The sequence below is a fragment of the Vanellus vanellus genome (assembly GCF_965231255.1).
Source record: "Vanellus vanellus genome assembly, chromosome: 2".
Classification (NCBI taxonomy): Eukaryota; Metazoa; Chordata; class Aves; order Charadriiformes; family Charadriidae; genus Vanellus; species Vanellus vanellus.
In genome coordinates, this window is record NC_138906.1 from 15,367,715 (window position 1) to 15,388,460 (window position 20,746).

General features: G+C 38.8%; 1 protein-coding gene across 4 annotated transcripts in view; it reads right to left on the reverse strand.

Moving 5' to 3' along the window:
- CCNY (cyclin Y) overlaps positions 1–20,746 on the reverse strand; it is a gene marked incomplete at its 5' end in the record, with an annotated part of 126,889 nt that overhangs the window by 14,355 nt on the left and 91,788 nt on the right. For all 4 annotated transcript variants that reach the window (XM_082479064.1, XM_082479063.1, XM_082479062.1 and 1 more), the window contains 4 exons: positions 11,568–11,687; positions 11,788–11,845; positions 15,736–15,771; positions 19,330–19,430. In XM_082479064.1, the coding sequence (XP_082335190.1) occupies positions 11,568–11,687; positions 11,788–11,845; positions 15,736–15,771; positions 19,330–19,430 (315 nt within the window). The remainder of the gene's footprint in view (positions 1–11,567; positions 11,688–11,787; positions 11,846–15,735; positions 15,772–19,329; positions 19,431–20,746) is intronic.

The window sequence follows — 20,746 nt, forward strand, 5'->3', positions numbered from 1 at the left end:
CCTCATATTACAAAGAATTCATGTGTAAAAATTATACAATTTTCTCTCCTCAACAGACCACCTCTCCCAAGCAAGAGATTTCTCAGTCCACTGTTAGGTTGTTTCAAACAGGTTTCACTGCACTCTTCTGGCAACGATTTAAGGAAAATGAGATGCAGTCATTTATTAAGTTAGCAAGTTCTGCTCTCATTCAGAAGAAAACTTTTGTTACTGCCTTCACTGGCATCCAGGAACCAAACTTGTTCTGCAGTTTCCTTTCTCACCCGTGGAACCGCTTGCTGTGCACGAAGAAGCAGAACTTGAAACTGGAAGTGCTTCAACGTGACAACACAGACACATTTACTACAACCAACAATTAGTCCCGATATGCTACTCTATAAAAAATACAGGTTTGCATTTACAGAAGAATAACCTATTCTTTGTATCTTGTAATAGATCTTATAACACCCTCTTCACTGCATAGCGGTAAAAGCAATTAGGTGGTTATTTAAGTTGGTAGTACTCCTACAGGAGTCTACACTGACTGACAGAAACTAGCAGGAGATTTTATGAGGTATTCTGATGAAAGTACAATATACAGGCTAAGTATCATACCTACCTGAAAGGCTGCGTATTTTATAAAAACAGAACACTGTTTGGGATTCTGAAGGACCAGCATTTTGTTTTAAATTTTAAATACCTATTCTTCTACCAATGCTGAAGGGAATTTACTTCTGCTCTAACAAAAGAAATACATGGCAGCTAAGAAAACTGAAAACATTCCCTTATGATAGATATTTGTTTTAAAATAATGTGGAAGTTTTTCACTTACCAATTTAAAGCATTTTTTTAAGATTATGACTGATTTATAGATCATTACTAAAACTCACAAAACCTTTAGAAAATGTCTATCCCAATTTTGGGGGATATCTGTACCTTCAAATAAATACTAGACTAAACAAGTAACAACTACTAACTTATAAAAGGAGCATACATACAGAATGGTAGATGCATAGAAATCTTATTTGGAAAAGCATCATCTCATTGATACTACCAACGTCAAAATAGTTTCAACGAATTTCTGAAATTATAGAATATTCAAAAAGTCTGAATAGTTACAGTATGTTGGCTATTACAGACTGGTCAAATAGAAAAAAAAAAAGTCTCACTCCCCAAAGGGTTCTCTATTTTTCTTGTGTTAATGAGGAATTAACCTTAATCTTGTTTTGGACACTTTGTTGAACTCTATCTACGTCATTAGGCACAAAAAGACAGGCTTAATAAACATTTAAAAGTCTCTGTGAAAACAAAGTTATACAGAGCTACAAAGTCAGAATATTTACAGCATAAGACCTCCAGATAAAACTGGGTTTTTCATATCTTTTTCCTAAAAAATAAGAAACGTATAGGTAGCAAGATAACATAAAACTAAAACTGAATTCTTCAAGAGGCCACATACCAGACTCCTGAATACACCGTTTCTTTTTTAGCTGTGATTCGCCCCTGCCTGCCATGCCAATGCTGAAGAAAACCACAACGTTATCTTATAATTCTGTAAACCAAAGTTTCACTAATTGCTCAAAAATGCATCTTCCTTCATAAGGAAGGCAAAACACTATTTAAGCACAAATTTACAAATTCCAAATTATGTGCCAAGCCCAGTATTAAAAACAGAGTTTTGACTTTTTAGTTAGAGCATCACTGAAAAGATTTTGATGTGTAAAATTTGGTATTGGCAGACCACAGAAAAACAAAGCTCAGTAAAAAGGTGGTACGTGGATCTCACCAGCCTGCACTACCTGACGGTTCTGTTCAAAAGGCTGCCTTTTGCTGTCCAGGCAGCCTGTGTAAACAAAGCCCTTACACACTATATTGCACAAACAAACTTGTCCCATTTAGCAAGCAAAACTGCTCCTTCAATTAAGAACAAATATCATTCGCTGGAATTGTCCCCGGGAAGCAGACGACTTCTTTAAAGCAATACACCGTGCTAATGCAGGGAGCTTCATAAGCAGAAAGCATATGGAGCCGTAACATCATGCTACTCTTAAATTAGGAAATGAACTCCATTTGCTTTCCATTGGTGCTGAATTTCACCCTTTACTGTTAATGCAAACCTCTTTAATTTCAACTTCCCACATGCAGTTTTAGTAGATTCTGGATGATTACTCCTCATTTATAGGTACATAAAGCACACAAAAATCAGAAAATAGTATCCTTTCTTATCTGCAGCTCTAGCTTAGAACGAGAGAGAAAAAAAACAAATAAACAAAAGAAAACCTAGTAAGGATACTGTTCACTGCTGGACACTATTCTTATACCTCCTGCGTTACCATATTTGAACATCTTCCAAGAGCACGTTGAAGGATATGAATAATCACTCTTGAGACCTTGGTGATAACTTGGGCTTAACTCCAGACATACAGTTTGCTGGAGTGACTCCCTGTATCATCTTCCGATAAAACTGAAGATGATAAATACCTCGCCAGGAGAAAGGCCACTTAGTGTGGCTTCTGGCTCCCTTCTTGAAAATGACGTAAAACAGAGCATTTTGGTTTGTTCACTTGCTGTAGCCTCCTTGACTCAGCCTTGGGTTTTAAGTGTATGTGTTCAAGTAAGAGAAGACAGAAAAAGAACAGAACTACTTCTTGCAGCAAACATTTGTTAAAGTTTACCGAGGTCCTCAGCTAATGTGGGAATTCTCTGTAATCTAGGAACTGTTTCCCAAAGATATGCCTGTGCTGTCACATTAGTGTCGTTCTTCAGGTTTCAGTCAGGCCGATTCAGTCACACTAGTCTTTGTTCTAGCTCTCTCTAGCTCTAGTCTGGAGAGAACGAGGTGACTCTGCACACAGTGAAATTTAGGCAGAGGAAAGGCTGGTACACACTTGAGCTCTTGCCCTACTGATGGAGAGCATCCTCACAAGAGCAGTATTCACACAGCCAAGCGAGCTCTGTCTCTTATGCACGTGAGAAAATTCGTAATTCCTGACAAATGGAGCTTGTTGACCACTGTTTTTAATATCACAGCATTTCAATATACTAAGCCCAGCCCAAGCACCAAGATTTTGACTTTGATGGGACATCAGAGTAAAAAGGAGTGGTAGAGTCTGCCACACACTCAGCAGCTGACGCCGCCGAAGGGGGATGCTCCTGGCTGCTGCAGAGATGTGCTGAATCAGTGCAGACTTTTGGAGAAGGGCCAGGCGGCTCTCAGCCCGTTTGAAGAGGAAGGCTGGTGGGCGGTTAGTCACTACGCTACTCATCACAAACAAACTCATGGCTGGTGGGAGAACACCACCTGCTTTCGCTGGCAAAAGCAAGTGAGCCTTCCCACATGCAGGCAGGCATGCTCCATCTCATTTATAAAAAAAAAAAAAAGAAAATAAAGAAAAAGAATTACTGAAAACGTTGACCCTGTAATGGTAAATGTGACATATGGAAATGCCATTTGTATGTAATTATGTCTGTACTTTTAATAGTGTCTTAAACACAGGGGTCATTTTCTTAAATGTGGATTTTAGATCAGACAGACTTAGGATTCTGTGTGTACTATGCAGTTCAGTATCTTCATGTGTTGTAATGATTTTCACTGGCTTAATGTTCACAAGCAAAACACTTTCTACATTTTCTTTAGGACTAGCTGCTGTCATATAATAAAGCTGAATTTTAAAAGCTTACTGTAGAAAAGAATATTGTAACTCATGTCTCAGAATGCTAGAAGAAATTTACTGTCAAGAGACCAAAAAATGCACAAGAAATAATGTGAGAAACACATATTTTTTTTAAACCAAAAGTCTTAAATGTTCATCTCCTCTGGATTATTTCAGTAGGTGTTCCTTTATAGAACTAGAACTAATAAAAGATAAAATGAACTTTTAGTATCTAGAAGACATAAGTTAAAATAAATGCCATGATTTGCCTCCACCCACTTTTAACAGCTGTACCCATGCTTAAGAATGCAACTAAAGCTTAAAACAAATTGAAGCTGTTATACCAATGTTACTTTTCTTCAATTTAATTAATCCTTTGAAGTGCCTCTTCTGAAAGTAAGCTTTTATGGCAAAAGTTCTGAGCACTTCTCTACTAAACATTCAAAAGCTGAATTCCAAAAAGACAAAAGACTTATTCTGCCTTAACTGAACACCTAGTTCTCCTCAAACACTTTAATAGCTTCCAAGAGCCATCTTCATCACACCTTTCATGACCCACTTAGTTCCATAACTGTATGTTTATAGATTTTTACAGCATGATAACATTATTTAAATACAAGAGTAAAGTTACTGATGTGACATCAGCAGAAACTCTCAGTGGCTTCAGTCAAACAACATATCATTCTGAATTTCTCCCAGCTTGCAAAACCCAAATATAACTCAGTGTTAATACCAACGACACTACAGTCTTCAAAACTCATTTGTAACATAATTCAGTTCCTAGCTGAAATGAAAATGCAATTCTGATCTGGAAAATACCAATGGAATTTGGTCCATGAATACGTGTTTACTTACAAACTTAATACCTCAGAGTTTGACAATTCCACTATTAGTCCACTGTGTTTGGGAATGAACCACACAGTTTTATACAACTGTCAGCATACGACTAACAAGCTTTGATGGACAACACTTACACCTCATTAGGGACATTTTAGTAACTTAAGCACACGTCAGAACACTGCACAGAGCCAAGATTTCAGAAGAGCAATATTGGATTATTATTTTCCATCTCTTCCCACAGACTTGCACCAAGATTTTGCAATGACTGACCTTTGCACTTGGAATATCAGCAAATTATTATTTAAACATAAGTGAAACCAATCGGGTGATTTGCCTTTGTTCAGAATACAGTTATCTGAATAAGAAAGAATTAAATTTTAATAAACAAACTTACCACTCTGTGGGTATAGATAATCCTAAATTGGCTTTGAGTTCAGTGAACTCTGGAGAGGTTTGTTAGCTTAGATGCAGCACCACAGGAATGTAGTTAAATGGCTTCCAAAGCCATTTCAGGTCCAGCAGAGGTACAGAACTGATTTGTTTCAGCACATATCTTGAGCTCATAAACTTGCCAGACCCGAAATGACTCCATGCTGAGCCAGTTTGGATGCCTTTGATCTTAACTCTCAGGACTTGGACTTGCAATAGCATGGGGAAGAAGCGTTTAGCCATCCATTATCATCACTAGTCCTGGGGGGCTTTTTTTAATCCATGTAATATGGCACAAAGCTAACCAGATCAGCAACAGTGTCCAAGCTCCAGCAATGCTGCTCCAGCAGGGCACTGCTGAGCAAGAATTAATCCCCCGGGTGATTATTTGCAGTTGGGTGAATCTATCCTGGAGTTAGTTCCTCAGTGTCTGCAGCATCCAATGTTGTCCCAGTTATCTAGGGTGTCCTGCTCCCCATGACCCAGGGTAGCAGAGAGTTGGTTACACAACATCCCAATCAACAGAACTTAAATACGTTTGCAGAAACTGAAAACTAAAGTTAGCACTGAAGAGTTCAGTTTTAATTAGTGCAAAACAGCATCTCATTTTTTCCATCTCAGGGGACATTATAGCATACTTTTTATCTTATATAATATTCTCAAGCAGAAAGAAAAGTTAAAATACTGAAGGAGGTTTATTTCCTCTTTTTTTTTTTTCCCTGCAGGAGGATATATACCAAATATAAAAGTGTCAAATCATTTCATTTCAATATTTCATAATCCAAAGGAACACTCGAATTTTATTAGAATCTTACTATGGGGTTCTTACAGAAGTTTTGTTTCTCTCTGTTACTTCATTTTGAAGCTGTTCAACATTAACCTCCAATATCCCACTGATACCTCTTATCACACCAGAGTTGCAGTCTAAGCACCCAAAGTACTGTAATTCTTTTTTTTGTGGTTGGTTTTTTTTTTTTTTAGGCTTCCCTAAAACAATGGAACAGGTTTTCTATGTAGCTTATGAAATTTCCATCCTTGGAGAAATTCAGAACTCAACAGTCCCTGATCAGCCTGATCCAGCCGGTCGTGCTTCAAGCAGAGGTCAGACCAGGTGTGACCCCAGAGGCCCCTTTCAACCTAAATTATTCTGTGATTCCATCTGTTTGCAGTACTGGAGTTTCCTGGGGTGCAACACCAAGAGGTCAGAAGTTGTGCACTGCCTCCGAGGAGGCTGAGTGGGAGTCTCAGCACACTAAAGATCACCAAGGAATGTCACTGATGCTACAAGAACAATTCCACATTTTGAGGCAGCAGCAAGAGCAAAGCATTATCTTTTCTCATGCTGTTTTTATATTGCTCTATGTCAAATTCTATCTCTACTTTACCAATAAAACTCTAGTGACTCTATTTATTTCTCACTTGATTTACATTGAGAGAAAGGAGGTGATGGTTTTGGTATTTTAATTACCATAATCGAGAATCTACAAATGTAAGTGTATTTGCAAAACCCTCATTCCCTCCCCTTCCCATTTAAACTCTATATGAACTCACTCGGTAACCCACATTAGAAGTTGCAGGAGCACACAACAACTAACGAAGACAGTTTCCATCCCAACACATCACGAAGAAATACACAGTCCTTCCTCTTTAATGAGAAAACTTCAGTGTGTCACAATCCCTTGAAACGAAAGATATTTGTACGGAAAAAAAAATATAATTGGTAGTGGGTCCCATATAGCCAAATTACAGCCCTAATCCAATCACTAAATTGCCATATGCTCTGTTCTAAGCAATCAGCCAGTTCCCTACCACGATTCTCCAGAAATAACTGTGCTTTGCAGTTGCCCAGCTGGGCATTTAAAATGTTCCACAAAGGTCTGGTGCCACCCATTTGGTGGAAGAGGACACTGCATCATCACGGGCCTTGCAAGTTCATCCGATTTTTATTTCTGAGACCAAATGTTGAAAAAAGAGTAACAAACGCAGTCACAAAACTCTGAAAATGTGAATAACTGCAAAGTACCACTGTAGATATTTGTAGGGAGCACTAATGGAATTGAGAGAAAAGTCACATCTCCAGGTTTGCCCCATAATTTACTCATTTTTAAGACAAAGATCTATAATACATATAAAATGCACTCAAACTATTAGGCAACATCAACTTTCCAGTCTAAAACTGGGATCAGTATTCATTCCTTGCCCACACAGAAGCCTTCAGAGACGCATCAGGAAACAGACACCCATTCTTTGAATGAATATCCTCTTCTCTTGGGGATTTAAAAAAAAAATATAAATATATAATTCTTCCCTCTCCCCCCTCCCCAGCTTCAAGACTCTCTTTTTATAAAGTGTATATCCCAGTAGGCCTAAAGCAAGACTTGACTGAGAGACATACAGGTATTAACCGATAATGATGCGTGTGTTGTATATTTGACTGTAGTCAAAAGATGAGAAAACTCGTAAAACCAGGGACCGAAATCTGAGTTTTCTGCTCCCACCAGTGCCTGAAGAAGAGGTACAAAGCCCCTGTTCCTCCTGCCCTTCTCCGGAGCGTACCCTGACCCACACCCAGCTGCCAAGGGCTCAGGATCCATGGCACAGGTGGAGAGACCTTCCCTCTGTGCCTGGGAGACCCTCCTCAGATGTGGCAAAGTGGTGGGTTTCCTCCACCTCCCCGGGAATGCTTGAAGCCCAGGACAAAAGCGGGCACCAACAATATTGGATACACATAACTCTTCTCACGGACTTCCTGCCTGAGGTGGAGCCCAGCTTCAATGTTTTTTTTCCTTGCTCACACAACTGCACTCATGATCCCTTATGGTCACTGGATGAAGAGTGACAGCTTTCCAACCAGGCAATAAACAGTACTTTGCATTGCACTCTGATGTCTTCAGAGGAACCTGCATCTTCCATTAGCTGCATCAGGATCGGCAGGTATACTGGGCCAGCTGAAAAGGAACTCTGCCGCAGATCAAGTCTCTATGGTCTCTGATGACTTTCTTTTCTGTTTTTGTCTGCTTTTAAACAAATACCAGGTTTTTGATACTTCAGTTGAAATATGAAAAAAAAAAAAGAGGTATTTTATCAGCATTTAAAAGTAAAAATATCCCAGTGGAAGGAAATCAGTTAAAAGCTTTCTCCTTTCCTCCAAACACACAGAAAACAAAATTCTCCTCAAATCCTATAATTTTCACAACATGGTTCAACAATATTCTCTACCTAGTTGCTGAAAATGTGACTGCAGAGTGCAATAAAAACTCAGAACATCTTGCTACATTAATTAAATCCCTGTCTTTCATAAGGAGAATTTATTCTTACGCACTTCAAATTTCACATTTCCCAATATCAAATCCTCTCAGTCAGAGTATGAACTTTGTAACGTATTTCAAAAGTGCACTCTCTGAACTTCACTGAAATAATTCAGCTCAGGTACTGTATATATTTATATATCACTGTATCTGATCAGTCTATAGCATATAGACCTAGCATATTTGCCTGTATGCAAACGCAAGATGTATCCTCTCGGAAACTACCATGGACACTGAAGTATACTACGAGCCTTAGATTTGGCCTATTTCCACAAAACTCAAAGTCATGCCAAGGCAAAGCAGAACACTTGGGCCATTCTCCCCTTCAGGTCTACTTAATAGGGCTGTTTTGTTTTTACAGAACAAAAGAACAAAGCATAAATATTTAATTCTCCTCACGACATGAAAACACTGTATTGTTTTCCTGTGGGTATGGAAAACATTCCTGCTTACTTTTTTATTTGTTATCCAATTAATAGATTAACATAAGTACAACTTGTCACCTCTGCGTTTGAGGAGACGGTGAAGAGAGGCATTTCTCAGTTTTAGCAGGGGTGAGAATACTCTGGGTGGAGGGAGAAGCACACGTGCATTATTTTTCTCACAAAGTCAGGTCACAGAGCATAGTTCGGCTGTTCACTGGGACAAAAACCATTATTTGCAAGACTTTAAATCAGTAACACAATTAATACTTAAAACTAACTTTATTCCTATGGTATTATTTTATAAATAAATAATGTGAATTAGTATTTAATTGTTTCAACTCGAGATTTTAATTTTTCACCTATCAGTATGGGAAATCTCTTGGCAGCTCTGGAGGCTGTGTGAAAATTACATTTTTTCTTTAATTATAAATTGGTTTTGCTGTAATAGTGGAGGCTTTAATTGAAATATTTTAATTAAGTGCTTGAAGCAACACAATGCTGGCTTTTTGCTGGAGACTAGCTTATCTAACAGTCTGGAGTTTCACACTTGCTGAGCTCCTGTCCTGAGCGTACAGACCGCGATATAACCAATTGTAACTGCCTTCTACCTGGCTAATGGCATGTAAAAAGACAAACGGTGAGTGCATTCAACTACACACCTTAGACCACGCTAATAATTCGGGCAGTAAAAAGGGGTGCTTAGGACTGTTTAAAAAGAATTAGAGTGAGTGGAAGAAAGATAATAGTTGTAGCATCTTGTTCGAAATGTACCGTGATCTCCACAGATATACTTCCTGCCTTCTGGCACCGCTCCCAGGAGGAACAAGTGGCAGACAGGGCTATCAGATTGCTCCCCGACGGACGGCCAGACTATGGCAAAACATACGCTCCAGCAGGGAATGCTGCTCTCTTCTTCTCCAGACAGGGTATCAAAATCGACAGCACTTGGAGGGCTCGTAAATAGCTATATCAACACTATTAAGATTTCAGGAGTGTGGGGAGGGGGGAAGGGTTGATTGCTTTTTAACAGATTGATTTCCACATTTGAACATTTGAGAAACAACACGATCTGTCTCTGAGGCCCCTCCTGATGACACTAACAAATAAAGAAATGAGATCTAGAAGCATAGAGGAAACTGAGAACAGCAGCAGCAGCAGAATTTTGTACTTGTAAAACACTATTTATCCCAAAACTCTAAAGCTTTCTGGAAAGAGGGATCAAGCAGATGCTATTATGCTGAAAACACTGGCAAGACCAGCAGAAGAGTAACACTGATCACCTGCACCAAACCTGTCTGCAAATATCTGCATGGCTGCTTTGAGAACGAGGCTATAAAATGGTTTATCTGTCATCATCGTGTTGGGTAAAAAACGCAAGGCGCCACAGTTTTCAAGCACTAACAGCTACAGAAACTGCCTCTGCAATATAACAAATGAGTTAAAAACATTTATACTTCATCGTAGTTCACACCAAAAGAGTTACTTGCAGGGAAACCACATGAGAACCAGAAGAGGCAAGGGAGTAGTTACAAATGAAAGATATTTAACTATATGGCTGGGTTAACAAGACTTGTGGGGAAGAACTTCCCATGCATTGCAATATCAGGAAGAAATTGTTATTAAAAAAAAAAAAAAAGCCCTCTTCCTTTCTACTAAACAGTGCCCTTATTGATCAAATAACCTAAGATCAAACAACCAATAACTACATGGTTTCACTGTATTTGACAGCAGATTAATTAAATTACACAAGAACATACTGATTCACACACCATATCTTGCTTCCAGCAGAAAACACTTAGGAAGAAAAGGGAGAAGGACAAGTACTTAGCGCAATTATGTAAAAGAGAGAGACAAAATGTCATTTCAGAAAACAAGTAATGGCTGGGTCAAGTAACTAGGTAGAGTAACACTTCAAAATGTAAGGGTGGAGCACTGCAGGGTGTTTCTTGCCCTATTTCTCTCATATTCCTGTTCTGTACTGGCTAGTACAGTTCATTCTGACTGTCTGAAGAAGAAAAGCCTGCCAACTAATCCTAGAAGCCAAGGGAGAGAGATTAACAGAGGAAATGAGTAGGTCTGGGCTTCAAAATCCACCTTCTCCAATTTCCTCCTCTTCCATCTAAAGCGCATAACAAAGCTGTTATGAAACCACACGTTGTAGTGGTAAAAACACATTTTGTTCTTTTAAAATCTCTGAGAACATGGCCAAAATCGTGCCTGAAGGCTGAAGAGGCTTGTCAGAGTTGGCAGGATAAAAATTTCAGGAAAATTAAGAAATTCTCAGCTGGTGGAGATCCCTTTAGCTCCTTTAATCCACATTGCTATGCTGATCCACGCCAGCTGAAAATCTGAACCTTCTTTTGTGTCGTGCTATTTTTAAGTAGCTAAACTTCAGTCTTGAGTACAATTGTTCAATCCTATGACGTGGTCCTGAAAGACAAGTACAGTGGGAGTAAAAAAGAGCCATCACCAACATGTCCCAGTCACTCACCAAATCCTTCGTGTGCCCATCAATTCTTATTAGGGCTATTAAATTACCTACAGCTGTTCCCGAGTCTCTGCTGGGAGCTACAATGACACACAGCAAACCCCCCAAAAGTGGAAGCCTTTCTGCTTTTAACATTCCCTCTTGTTCAGAACACTTATGGCACCTGTGTTTTCTATTAGTCACCTTGGTGGCCTGTAACATTATCGCTGTGAGGGCAAGAGGTAACCCCGGCTTTTGTGTCGCATGTTACCCATTCTCTTCTTCCATCACTTAATCTCCCGGACAAAATGAACTGTAGTATCTCCTCCCATGGAGAAATTCCCTGGGTCTCCATGGTGAGAAAAAATTCCCTGGCAGCACCTAGATCTATTAAATCATACAAACCCAAGCTTTGGGAACAAAACTGGGTCTGTCAGATCGTTGATGTCATCTCTCAGACACTCACCAGGGTGACAATGGCACATTCAGCAGTCAGTTGAGCAGCACTGAACAACGTCCGAACAAAGCGGTAAATCTGTTTCTGCTCCGGGTCATGTTTGTCATAGTCTGGTGGCACTTCGGATTTCTAAGGAAGAAATACTTCCAAATAGGTGACTGAAACAAAACGAAGCAGACAGAAAGAAAGACAGTTCACATGAAAGGGAAGAAGAGGCAGAGGAACTTACCGAAAGGGGATGAAGGTTTTCATCAAAAATATCTAAGAGCATTCTTCCGTCTGTGTCCCTAAAAAGTATTAAAACCAAAGTAGTGTCATTATCTGAACACAACAGCACAAAGCTCTCATAGACAGAAGCATATCATTAAACTCCAATACTCCTCACGCTGCGGGGAGCTTAGAAACACTGCAGAAATGTAATTTTCAAAGAGAAGTTGGATCTATTCTGCCATAAAGTTCACATGTAATATGAAATCCATATTACAAAATATGCTAAAATTTTCAGCTTTCAGTGCCCAAGACGCGCAGCTTTTGTGCTCTCTACTGTGAGGCTTTTTCATAGCCTAAGAGGTACTACCATAAACCTAAAAAAAAAAATCTTAAAAAAACCTTAAACTATAAAAAAGGAAGTCAGCCCAGCTTACTCTCCTTTTCTTAACCTCATCATGTTAATCCATGCAATCTCTTTCTCCTTTATTGTCAGCATCGCAAACACTTACAAATATGCAACTTCATTTGTACAGTTATCCTTTAGTGAATACATACATACTTCACTTCTTATTTATTTGGAAAACCCTATCCTACTAACGACTTCTGAAAGCAAAAAGGACTACATACAAGAAACATCCAGACAAAATAATATTCTTATTCATTGGTTTTACTTGTTATTTCTCTCTCAGATCCCTGTTGCTTAAGATCAGCGTGCAAGTTGATGCAGCTTCACAAGCCTGACATCCAGTAGGCAATATAAGATTTTTGCTGCGTGTAATATTGGCAGGAACACTAACAATCCCAAAAGCAAGTGGTATACCAGTACCAGTTAGAACTGGACACTTTCTGGATGGATGCATCCATGTGACCTACTTATTACAATCCCGTCTTTATTTATACCATCCCTGCTACTCTGGTCACAGAGTTCTTAAGAGAGAAACCACTGGATATGGTTTCTATCTTTACTCAACAGCACGTGTCTCTCAGAGCACGCAAACACAAGTTTTACAGTGGATTCATGTCTACAAAATGTACTTCTTAGCAGCTACAATTTAAACCCCAACAGCTGAAGGTGACGGTTTTTTGCTATAAAGCCTGATGATGCTAGTAATAAATACCTTTTTTTTTTTAAAAAAAAGGAGTACCTAAATTGAAAAAAAAAAAACAGATTGAGATAATTACTAGAAAATTCCTAATGAGCAAGAATTTTAGGCCAGATTCTTTTACCCCTACATAAAAAGGTTAGGATCTTAATGCAGAAGTAGTCTCATTGGAATCATTGATGTGCTACAGTAAACTGTGGCCCTTCACAACAAGAAAGAAAGAAAGAATTTTCTATTTTATTTCTTCATGCTGTAGCTGCTGTATGCTATGAAGGCGCGTTTGATTGCCCTCAAAAAAAAAAAAATCTATTACAACAAAAAAACCCCCAAGTTCATAGGTTTTCATCTTCATTAGAACAAATTCACACTGTTATCTTTCAAAAATGAACCATCTACTAATTGATCTAAGCATTTTTAATGTTTAGTTTATTGGGGTCTACTTTATTTTATTTATTGATTTAGCAAATTCGCCAATACTCACGCATTCCTCTGAAAACAAGATAGGTATAGTCTTTTACCACTTGTTGAATAGCTAAGCACAACAAAAGCTGCAGGAAGCCAATTGATATAACAATGATAGCAGACACTGGGAAAAGAAGGAATGATAACTAGAATATTACAATCAAATGAAATGTGGGAAGCATATGAAGGAATATTCTGTTTCATGTATGTTTTCTAAAAAACCTGGGATTGGTGAATGTTTGGAATATTAAGAAGTTAGTTTTAAGCCTACTGTGCAGGACAGAAGGAACAAATAAATATTGTCTGAAAAGAATTCTTCTCTGGCAAAGCAGGTGCTTGACTCGTTTTCTGTCAAAATCAACCTCGAATCTATGTAAGATCTACAGTGGTTTTTACTCTCCACCCTCCATAATGAACCAAAATCTACCACATACGTCAACAACTTCCTTTTCGCCTATAATGGCAGGAAACGGAACATATGTTTTGCTATTGCTGCTTCAGCAGCAAGTACAACTGAATGCTGTTATCACGTTGTCCCTCTGTTCCAAATCAGAGACAACCAAAGACAGAACAGTCATTTCACATCCTTCATTTCAGAGCTGTTAATTGACGTCGTACGCGAGCCTGCTCCAGCATCACTGCCGAGACCATCTGTCCCAAGTGTGGCAGAGGGCACATTTACAACACATCTCCCCGCGCCGGGCAGCTGCAGGAGGGAGAAGCAGCAACCAGTCCTTCCTGAATAAATCACTTCTCTATCCCAAAAAGTGAAAGGACAGGCAGCAAGTTTCCCCAAGAAGACAACATTCAGAATGTATTTGTTTTCAAGACACTGACATGGGACTCTCTATTTTATAAAAGTTTAGCCTCTCTGTCTACTAGTTGTAGGTCAAATTTGCACCCACTTCTGTCAGACCACGAATAGGCATATTCTACTGCAGACAAAAATCAGCTCCGTGGCAATCTGCACAAAGCCAGCCTGGTGTACTCTGGCTCTGGATTCCTCCTGCTCGACTGTGAGCTCCTACTGAAGTTTCTCACCCTTGGTGGTCCCTGATGTTCCCCGTTCTCCCGAGCCTTTTACTCAGCTGGCATGATAGCTTAACAGAGTGCTTAAGAATAACTTATTTCCATAAAACTTTAGAGTCTGATTATCTTTGAGTTCTCTATTATTTAGGCAAGTGTAGTAAAAATTGACTGGTTAGCCAAACTAACCCAGGGACTAACCCAGGAGGAAAGGGGGAAAAGGGAACCACAGGTGGATAAACAAGTAATCCAAGCACGATCACTAATGCTTCATTTCCTGGGAAATGAGATTAAAAGTTAGCAAAAAGATTTCACTCCAACTTTTGCTTTACATATTGCCATGTTTCAGTCCAAGGCCCACTGACATCTTGGAAGGTCTTCTAAGAGCTTTAAGCAGGGATCAAGCCCTAAGCCTTTCTGCCCCTGTGCACTTCTAAAGGTTTCTCTTTAGATGTCAGCCTTGTTTCAAGAAGTGTGATGGGTTCCTGTGACCTGAAACATGGTCCCGAACCACATACCAGCTTAACTTTAAACTTATGAGTAAATCCTTTTGTTCTAGTCGGACTTCTTACAGTCCAGAAGAAAAAAATGTGCAAGTGGCTTGTTAAACCGAGATCTAAGCCAAGTTCTCTGAAAAGACACGTTGAAAAGCCATAGATAAAAAAGTCACTTAAAGTATTTATACAATATCTTCTTAGAGATGTCAGAAAATACTATTTTATGATACTGTCACATATCATGAGAACTTCAAATTTAAGATACAAAAGCACAATTCGATATGAAGAAAGCTAATTTAGGTACTAAGTTACATTTTAGAGAACCCATTTTCTATTCAATTTTCATCAACTTGACTGAGCAGACAACACACTACACCAAAAGAGATAAGCCAGGACCTGCTCTGTTTCTGAGGCATCTTGAATTGCATCTATTCACAATGTCACTCTTACTGTATAATTAATGGTTTTTATTTCAAAATCCATCAACATTAACTGATCATTCATTTACACAGTTAAATTTACAAAGGTGTAGTCTAAAAAAAAAAATCTGAAAGACATTGTTCAGGGTTCTCTATGTGTAATTGCAACATCTGCAACAATGCAAAACCATCTGCAAAACCAAACACTGAATCAAAGTTCTTCAACACTGAACTGTGCTTCCAGATTTTTATTGTACATAATCCTCCAATTTTCATTTTTCTAAGCAAAATAATATATATAAAAATATAAAAGAATATGTTTCACATTTCTGACATGGAAAATAAGAAAACTACTACCCAAAACATTTTGAAAGTAACAGTGCATGGATTTTTAGGGTTTGGGCAGACCATTTGTTTTGATTAAAGATATCTTCAGTACAAGATTTCATTATTCACATACCTGTTTTTGATGTGGTAATATATTGCAAGAGCTACACTGTAAAGAAAAACACAGAGTTAATATCGTAGGACTGCCAAATTATATTATTTGTCATATTAACGTGCAAATTTAAAACCAGCACAACGCACAAGAAAAAGTATACTCAACAGCATTTTCATTCTATTCATTGTTAGATACCAGGAAAACTGCTGTAAATAGACAATTTTATAATATTTATTCAGCCCGCTCCAAGTGCCTCTTTTTCACTAGTAATGAAAAAAAATCCTCATCCTTACAAAAATCCTCATATTCCACACAACGAGTTGCACATACTTTCCATTTAATGCCTCACTCTACTGAAGTCCATGATAAAACTCCCACTGACTTCCAAGGTTGAAGATAAAGTGTCACAGGCATTGGACATTCTTTTTTATTTTTTGCTAATGCTGCCAGGCTGACATGAAATGTTTTAATCACCACTGGCTTATGATTTTATATTTAAATCCATTAACTTTTGGCTGTCTTTCTATGTAGCTACTCACATACCAGACTCAAATACCAGCCTTCTACAGTTTGATGGCATCAAGTTACTTATTTTAACTCTGGAAAGACGACTCCCTGAATAACTTACGGCATTACGCATTTCCCATGTTCTCAACCACACACCCAAGTACCTCTGTTTATATTCTGCGCAAAGACAACATGTGTCCTTATATTCACAGAAAGCTAATATTTTAATTACAGATACATCTAACTGATCTCATTCACATTTGAGAATGAAGAAAATTAAGACATGGCTTCTCATGGCTATTCTCCACTTCTCAACTCACAACTCCAGCTTTATCAAAGGACATATGCTTCACACATGGTAGGTAGGGCTTTACTGACCATCCTCCCTACTTGTTCCAGCAGCATAAAACCCAGTCAAAACCAAAGGGGAAGGAGGAGGGAGTTCACCGATTCTGTTTGTTGGCAATTTGTTTTGTCAGTGATTCACTGTAAGATGCTTATGTCTTATACTGACACAAAATTCCTTCCCCTTTTCTTTTCCATAAACAGACTTTTAAAAGACTCAACTGGTTGCTCTATGCTTTTATTACAGAATTTTTATATGAAAACTGACATACTGTGTGTTAGGAAAACAGTATGTCGGAGCTACCCCGTTAGTAGAATTTTAAATTATTTCAGGTTTGGTTGTTGTTTGGGTTTTTTTTGAACATCCATGTAATGGAAAATATTTTTTTCTTAGTTGAATGTAAATATATTTTACTGACTTTGTATGAGTATTATAGCTTTTACCTGGCTGGGTTAGAAGTTTTTAGATCATAAATGCTTTTTAAATTTGATTTTTTTCTATAGATACATATTTAAGGAATTAAATTATTTAAGAGATACTGTGTAACGTGGACATTTAAAGGACACAGTCCTCACTGAACACAAACACATTTATGAATGAAAATAATTTGACTGAAAGCTATTCAAAAAATGAATCATTCCTAAAATTTAATTTTAAATTATGCCCCTAGGAACACACTTGCAGCTCCAGTTCACTTCATGAAAGTAGATGCAAGAATCTATGTGCAGGGCTCTGCTTGGTGCCCATATGGTTGCTTTTGTAACAAAATGCCAAACTAAGTTTAGAAAACATACACTATTTAGAAATCTGTATCAGAATCTGAAAGTCCTTCAGAGCTGTTACAGATTAACTCAGATCCAAGCTTCATTCTGCTTTCCATCCGCTGGTTCAGCTAGCACTCAGTGTGCAGGGAAGAAGCTTGTGGAGCTTTCCATCGCCCTACCCTGGCCGCCCCACCGATGCTGCGGGTCTCCAATAGATGTGCCAATATTTGAAACACACCAGTGCATAACGTGACGCAGAAGAAATAAATGAGCTGGCCGAAATATATCCCTCATAGATTAACCTACGTGCAATAGTCATTTATCTGCAGAGACTGCCAGGATGGGGGCAAGAAACAAAGTTCCACTACAAAAGCAATAACCCTGCCATCTCCCCACCCTTAAATCTGTTAAATGTGCAGCCAGACAGGGCAGCAGAGGAGATAAAGACTCCTCACCCAGAGGCCTCACGTGCCAGAGTCCAGTTTCTCACCCCACATAACCCCTTTCCAAACCCTCCGACCCCTCGCAGCTTCCAACCCTTCCCACTCCGGCAACCCGCCCCCAGCCCCGCACAACTGCCCAGCCGGACCCAGCGCCCGCTCTTCCAGCCCGACGTACGCCCTCTCCTCCAGCTCTGCCCCCGCCACCCACTCCGAGTCTCTCCCAAATGCCGCCCCCTTGTTCACCCCCCCCCAGCTTGTCCTTCTGCCTCCCCTTTCACGAGGCTGCTGCTGGCCACCATGGCCGGCTGAAAACGTTCCTTGGCTGCCACAGCCACCTGAACCCACCTCTGCTTTCCACAAACAGTCTCAGTTCCAATGCCTAATCAGATCAGAACCAAGCCCCCACCCCAAAGGCTGCACTTAGAAAAACCTGCATGCAAAGGATTTTAGAGCAGAAGAGTATGAGATTCCAGGAGGAAAAAACAAACCTCAAAACCTACAAATATTCTTCCAGTGTTCATCTGATTTTAAAGTTACTAATTAAGGAAACTTGAAGAAAAGCAAGACTATATTTCAGGCAGAAATTGATGAGGAGGAATTAGGTGTCAGTTGGACTGCAAATCTGTTCTCCGCTCCCCTCTTATTTCTTAATGGGAAAAATTAAGAACATGTTTTAGTGCCCACCGACAGTACAAACTCCTTTGGATGTGTTAGTTTGCATATACTTATCTCTCACATATCTCTCAGTCTTTGTAGCACAAACTTTGTCTTAATAAACTTTTGCATTTGAGTACACCAAGGTAACCATCCTACAAACAACTCAAGATATCAGCAATCATAATAATCAAACAGCATAAAATGCCCAAGCATTTGTTATCTCATTTTTCCCCTTACTGTACAAGAAGTAAAGAACAATACATTATAAATATAAATTTTGTTTCTCTCCAAATGTAAAAAGGCACGTGTGAAACCTGAAATGAACACCTGAGACATCACCCAAGGGTAAGCCCATGTGTGCAACACATGCAAAGCTCCGGACTGCTGCGCAATAAACGGCCAGTGCCCTGGTACTCCGTAAGAAAATGAATCTGGAGGCAATTAATTTCCATTTCAAACAGAAAACTGGAAGGAAAGCTTAGCAAATGAGCATTTTCTCATTAACAGAAAAAAGCTCTTTGATTTCTAGAAATTTCCGATCATTCCTAAATTCTGGACAAACAAGCATCCAAGCAAGTTTTGAGAACTCATCCAAAGCAAGTATCCAGCTGAACACTGAAGCACAAGGATTTCAGCTGCTAGAATGCGAGGTCCTTAATTGCTGCTTTCTTGTGAGATATTCAGTATTGGGAGTCTGATTCTGCAAGGACATAAAATCAGAGTAATACCCTTTGCTCATCCTACTCACCGCCTCTGGAGCACGACTGGATTAAAAAAAAATTACTGTTTCAAAAACTAAGAGGTGTGAAGCTTGCTTAGCAATGACTCAGAACTATGTGTACATATATGCATATACATAATGTAGGTGCTAGCAAAAAAAAATTATAAAACCCACCATTTGATGGTATACTTGAGGTTTGGTTGACTGACTGTGCTGTCATCCAGGAAAATAGTAGAGCAGGAACTGTACTTCCTTCTCAACTGCCCAGGAGGATGCTATGAAAAACATGCAAAAGAACAATGGCAATTACGTAATACCAAAACAATTTTCTGAGGAGATGTAAGAATTTAGAAAAAACAAATTTCTCTGTCTCTCACAATGACGCACACAGTAATGTGATCATGTTTTGAAGCAGTTCAGAAAGTTCAGAAATAATTACCAGTGCACAAGTCACAACAATCCCTGACTGAGCTATGCCTAACGCTTTCAAGTCCCAATCTCCCTTCCATCCCTCCTTCCCAAAAAAACAAGCAAAAAACATTCTGCAAAATTCCTCAAATTAAATACACACATTTGGAACGCAAAGATGAACAAACCCTATGTTTCTGTCCTCATTCCAAAGGAGTAAGTGGAAGAGTGAAAAAGAAATCATGTTAAAAATGAGACTGATTCACACACAGATACAAAATCATGCTTGGAGAAAAGAGAATAAAAAAAAAACAAACAAAACAACTACACAACAACAACAACAAAACTAAAAGAATGAAATAGCAGAAAGAGGTCTTTACAGTGAAACTACTAAAAAAAATTAATAGGGAAAAATAAAAAGAGTAATTCATCAAGAATAGATTGTTATTAGGAGGAAAACTGATCAAAGTACATAAGAGAAAGTGAATATGCAAATAAAAAAAAGAATCAACAGCATATCTCTTAATAGAAAATGTTTTCAACAGATTTCGATCCTATTTCTGCACTACCATAGAAAAACATTGGAATGCTCAGCCACAAACCCACATTAGCCAACACTGCTTATGTCTGAAGATTTTTTTTGTTGAGGGGACTTCTCCTTCATCTGTTTAGAGCAGCCAGCACTCCGTCAGTAGAAAGAGAATAGTTTCATCATATGAGCTAATAGCTATCACAGTCATTAATGCTTTTGATTTTATCTTTGCTTATTCTACCTACACGAGTGAATAACTCAGCCAAGAGCCTGTGTCAGGAAAGTTAAGACCAGTCAAATCACATGTTTAACTTACAACACAACAGATTTAAAAAAATCAGTCGGCACATCCACAAGACAATTCTAATTTGCCTTACAAAGAATGCTGTTTCCAGCATTTCAGTGGAGAGACCAAGTCTATATCATTGGTGGAATCCACAGGCATTTACCAGCTCAGAGCAACTGAGTACCCAGACTGAAGTCCCGTAACTCCTACTTCAATACATCTTCCCCCCGCTTAATTTCCAAAACAGTTATTTTATTCAGGTGCCAGCACTCCATCATCTCATTAATGTTTCATTTTCCATAGACAGAAGACTTCTTAGCAGCAGTCATTAGATACAGAACAGACAGACTCCTGGTAAAACCTAC